The sequence below is a fragment of the Temnothorax curvispinosus genome, unplaced genomic scaffold (assembly GCF_003070985.1).
Source record: "Temnothorax curvispinosus isolate PA1 unplaced genomic scaffold, ASM307098v1 QBEX01000179.1, whole genome shotgun sequence".
Classification (NCBI taxonomy): domain Eukaryota; kingdom Metazoa; phylum Arthropoda; class Insecta; order Hymenoptera; family Formicidae; genus Temnothorax; species Temnothorax curvispinosus.
In genome coordinates this window covers 1-4,675 of record NW_020209959.1, presented here as the reverse complement: position 1 = coordinate 4,675, position 4,675 = coordinate 1, and the positions used below count along the sequence as shown (strand labels likewise).

At 44.5% G+C, this 4,675-nt stretch overlaps 2 protein-coding genes across 2 annotated transcripts; both read right to left on the bottom strand.

The window, feature by feature from the left end:
* Positions 1–463: 463 nt before the first annotated feature.
* Positions 464–1,603, bottom strand: LOC112462415 (golgin subfamily A member 6-like protein 1). The gene has a single exon (XM_025028192.1). The coding sequence runs from the start codon at positions 1,226–1,228 to the stop codon at positions 464–466; it is 765 nt and encodes a 254-aa protein (XP_024883960.1). The 5' UTR covers positions 1,229–1,603.
* A 473-nt stretch (positions 1,604–2,076) lies between these two features.
* Positions 2,077–4,440, bottom strand: LOC112462473 (the record flags this gene model as incomplete). Its single annotated transcript, XM_025028304.1, has 3 exons — positions 2,077–2,952; positions 3,350–3,610; positions 4,159–4,440. Coding segments are annotated over 3 exons (1,419 nt in total), but the record flags the coding sequence as incomplete, so codon positions are not given.
* Positions 4,441–4,675: the final 235 nt, after the last annotated feature.

Below are 4,675 nucleotides of genomic sequence, written 5' to 3'. Positions count from 1 at the left end.
CCAGGTCTCTAACATGACTAACACATCTTCTTTCTTCAGCCCTTCCCAAAAATCCTTATCTTTATTTTCCAACCCAGCTACGTTCCAGAATACTATCCTCCAAACTGACTTACTTTCCCCCTCTTCTTCTCTTCTAACTTTTGCGTTGTCCTTCTCTATCTCACCCCCTCTATCCTCTTCTCCTCTTATTCCCCCGTCTCCATTCCTACCTCTCCCTCTCCTCCTTTACCTTCTTTCCCTTCCTTCCCTCCTCTGCTCTCCTTTCTTCTCCTTCCCCTTTCGTCCTTTAACACCTCCTCTTCCATATCCCATCTCCACCAAGTATTTTCCAACCTTATTCTGCCTGCCTTAATCCATGCCCTCCTACCCTCTCTTTCCTCCCCTCTCGCTATCTCTCTCAACCTCCAATTCATTCTTCTTTCCTCCCACGATAGGTCCTCCGTAATTCTTTCCTTTCTCCCCACTAGGCTCCTTTTTTTTCCATAACCTCCCATTTCTGTTCTTCGTTCTCCAATTTCAACAGCACCATTTCCCTTCCTTTTTCTGCATCACCTCCTATTCTCTTCACCTCTATTGCCTTTACTTTCGCTCCTATTCCTTCTAGTAACTTTTCTGCATTTTCTCTCTTCCCTCCTTCTTTTACTTCCAGCCCTCTTATTACAATGTTTCTTCTTCTCTCCTCCTTTTCTTTCCTTTCCAGCCTTCTCTCCAGTTCTCTCATTTTCTCCCCCACCTCCCCTCTACCGTTTCTTTCCTCCTCCTTCTTCTCCTCCTTCCTCCCTTCCATTTTTTCCTCCAATCTCCTTATTCTTTCTTCCATTTTCTCCTTCTGCTTATTTGTCTCTTCCCTCTCCTCTTTCCATCTCTTCTCTCGCTCCCTAAACTCCCTTCTCAGGTCCTCTATCTCTTCTCTCATCTTCCTACCCTGCTCCTTGAAACCCTCCCTTAGCTCTTCTCTCACTGCCCTAAATTCCTCCATCATTTCTCCCATTCTTTCTCCCAACTCCTTCACACCTATCTCCGAGTCTTTTTTAGGAGATCTTGCCGTCATGTTACTTCTCTTAAAAATCTCCTCCTTTTCCTCCCCCCCGCTCCTATCCATTTCCTCCCTCTTCCTCTTCCATAACTCTTCTATATTTCCCGTGCTCCCCCTTCTAACTTTCTCCTTTTCCTTAACCTTACCTATCGCACTCTTTCCCTCCCTCCCGTTTTCTTTCCCTTCACTCATCTCCTCCTAACTCGGCTCACTTCCCCCTCTAGCTCCACCGCCTACTCTATGCCCTGCCTCGCGCTGCTATCCGCGTCCCGGATCCTGCGTCGAGTCGCCCCTCTCTCTTCGCTATTGTTCGCGCCCTACCTCGTGCTGCCGCTCTCGGCTCGGCTCACCTACCGTGCGCCCCTCTAGCTCAGCTACCGTTCGTGCTTCCACCTTCTCAGTGCCTAGACACTTTACCTCCCTTTATCTCCTCTTACCTGCCCCTCCTCTGTTCCCCTTCTTACCTCCTCACTCTCTCACCTCCACACCTCCTCGCTCTATCACCCTCTCCTTCCTCAGCCTCCCTCGTCACTCTCTTCTAAACCCTTTTGCTCTCGCTCACTTGCACACCTGTCATTCTCGTTCTCTCCGGAACCGGAACAAGAGGTAATTTCCTTTATTATTAAATACTAAACCCAGGTATTTGAAAGTCTGTACCTCCTCTAATTCCTTATCTTCCCATCTCCAGCTCTCCTTTTTCTCTTTGTTTCCTCTGTTAAAAACCATAACTTTAGTCTTATTCACACATAACAACAGTTTCTTTTTCTTTAACAGTCTTCTTAACGTGTCAATCATATCCATTAACGCAACTCTATTTTTCGCCACAAACACCATATCATCCGCATATTCCAACGACCATATCCTATCACTGAGTAACGGCACCCCTCCCCCCCCCCAATGTTCCTATTTTTTAACGCTCTTCCTATATCTGCAATATACAAATTAAACAAAAGTGGACTCATCACACAGCCTTGGCGAACTCCTTTATGTGTCCCGAATTCATCCGTCAGCTCTTCTTTTGTTCTTACGCCGACCACCGTCTACTCATACACTTTCTCCAATCTTTTTAAAATATTCAAATTTACTCCATTGTCCTTTAGGGTTGACCACAGTTGTTTCCTATCCACATTGTCAAACGCCGCCTTTAAGTCTACAAAAAGTGCATACACCTTACTCTCCTTCCCTTCTTTCTTTTTCTCCCTTTGTACCAAATGGTTCAGAATAAAGACATTGTCCATCGTAGACCTTCCCCTTCTAAAACCAGCCTGGCTCTCGGGCAGTAATCCCAGTCTCTCTACCTCCAGCTCCAATCTATTCCTAAGAATCTCCGCGTAGATCTTGTATGCCGAGCAAAGCAGAGATATTCCTCTGTAGTTTCCCACGACTTCCTGGTCTCCTCTCTTATGTAGAGGCACGATTATGGACGTCTTCCAATCCTTCGGGAAATCTCCCTCCATCCATATCTGTCTTATCAGCTCTACCAGACCATTTCTGACAAACCTACCTCCGTATTTCCATGCTTCCATGGGAATACCATCCACTCCTACAGCCTTCTTTGTCCTTAACTTTTTCACCGCTTCGTGTACCTCCTCTTCACTCGGCAACTCCTCTTCCATATATTCCTGAACTCCCGGAGTCCTCACAAGATTACTGCTATTCCCATAGTCCATCTGCCCTTCCGTTTCCTCCAATAACTCCATGAAATGTTTTTTCCATGCTTCCTTCCTTATATTGGCTTCCCTCCATACTTTCTTCCTCTTTTTCCTGTTGATAAACTTCCATACCTCTGCCACGCTCCTCAGGTTCTTTAACTCTATCTCTTCTTCCTCTCTCTTCTCCCTTTGCTTCTGCTCCGCCAGCTCCTTCAGCTTCCTCTTCTCCTCTAAAAACTTATCTTTCCTTTCCTTTCCCTTCCTCTATTTCTTGTAAAGTCTATACACCAACCTCTTTTTCCTTGTACACTGCCTATCTCACCAATCTTTGTGTCCTAGTTCCCTCTTACCAGTTTTCACTTTCTTCTTTACCAGTGCCTCTTGGACTACACCTTTCAGCTTCTGCTATTTATCTTCCACCGACCCCCGCAACCCGTTCTCCCATATTACATTATCCGTACTTTCCCTATACTTCTGTATTACTTCTTTGTTCCAGCAGATCCTCCATATCTCCTCTTCTCTTCTTTCTTCCTCTCCTTCTGATTCCTTTTCCTCTCTCCCTCCTTCCAGCGTCACCATAATCGGCATGTGGTCCGAGTCCACTCTGTCCCCTTTGCACGATGTCCTGCGCTTTTTCATTACAAAGGACGTAGTCTATTACGGAACTACCCCTTGCTCCTACAAACGTATATTCTCCCTCCCAATCGTCTGCCGTTGTACCGTTCAGGACGTACCAGCCTTTACCCTGTATAAACTCTATAAGCCCCTTTCCGCCGTTACTTACTAACTTATCTTTACTTTTCCTCTCCATCCCACCATCTTCTTCCTCTCCACCCCCCATTTCGCCGATCCTAATGTTAAAGTCCCCCCCTATTAACATAAACTCACCGTCCATTCCCTCTGTCACGTTATCCAATACTACCTTTAAATCATTCCAGCATTCCTTATTATATATCGAGATAATGTACATGCTTTCCTCTCCCTCCACGATTTCCGATATTAACACCCCCTTCTTTTGTTTACCTATAATTTTCGTATTCTGATCTCCCCAATTTTTCCTCTCACCTATAATAAAGCCCCTTTTCGCTCTACCTTTCCTCTTATCTCTAGTCGCAAAACTGCATTCCCAAACGTGTGTCTTTGGGAGCTTTACTTTTAGCTTTTCCCACCCCTCTTTATCCACTCACGTTTCACACATGCTAATGAAATCGTAGTTACATATAAACTTCCAAAAATCTTTCCCTTTATTCCCTACCCCCGCCACGTTCCAAAACATTACCTTCCTACCTAATTTATCATTTCCCCCTCTGCTTCTCTTTTCCTTTTTCTTCCTATCCTTCTCCTCCGTCCGTCTCTCCACCGTCCTCTTTTCTTGGCCGCCTCTTAGAAATTCTTCTTTTCCCTAACTTCCCTCGCCTCCTCATTCCAAATGTATAATTTTCCATCTATATTTAATTTCCTATATCCTACCTTCACGCTCTTTCCTTTCTCTCTCTCACTTCTAGCGCGCTCCCTCAGTTTCCTCCGCACGTCTCTTTCTTCCTGCAACATGTCATGATCTATGTATACTCTCCTGCCCACTAGTTTCTTTTTCTCCTTCATTATTTTCTCTTTCACTTCCCAGTTGATCAGCTCCACAATTATCACCTCCTTTCCTTCTCTACCTACCACCTGTACATTTTTCACTTTTTCCCTGACATCAAACTCCTTATTGAGGAATTCACCTGCTGTATCCCTAATACTAGGGATCCTCTAGAGAGGGATCGGACTAACCGTCGCCATTTGTTTCAAAACCGGAAGTGGTATATTCAGCGGCAAAACTCAAACGTGTTTCAATGCAAATGTGTATATTTTATATAATTAGACATGACAGACGCGCGTGTTATTTAGCTTTAATTATACAATTCCTATTACATTATACTATTAACGAATTAATACATAAACTGTCAAAATAAGTAATGATAGATGTTTACAAAATAAGTGCAAT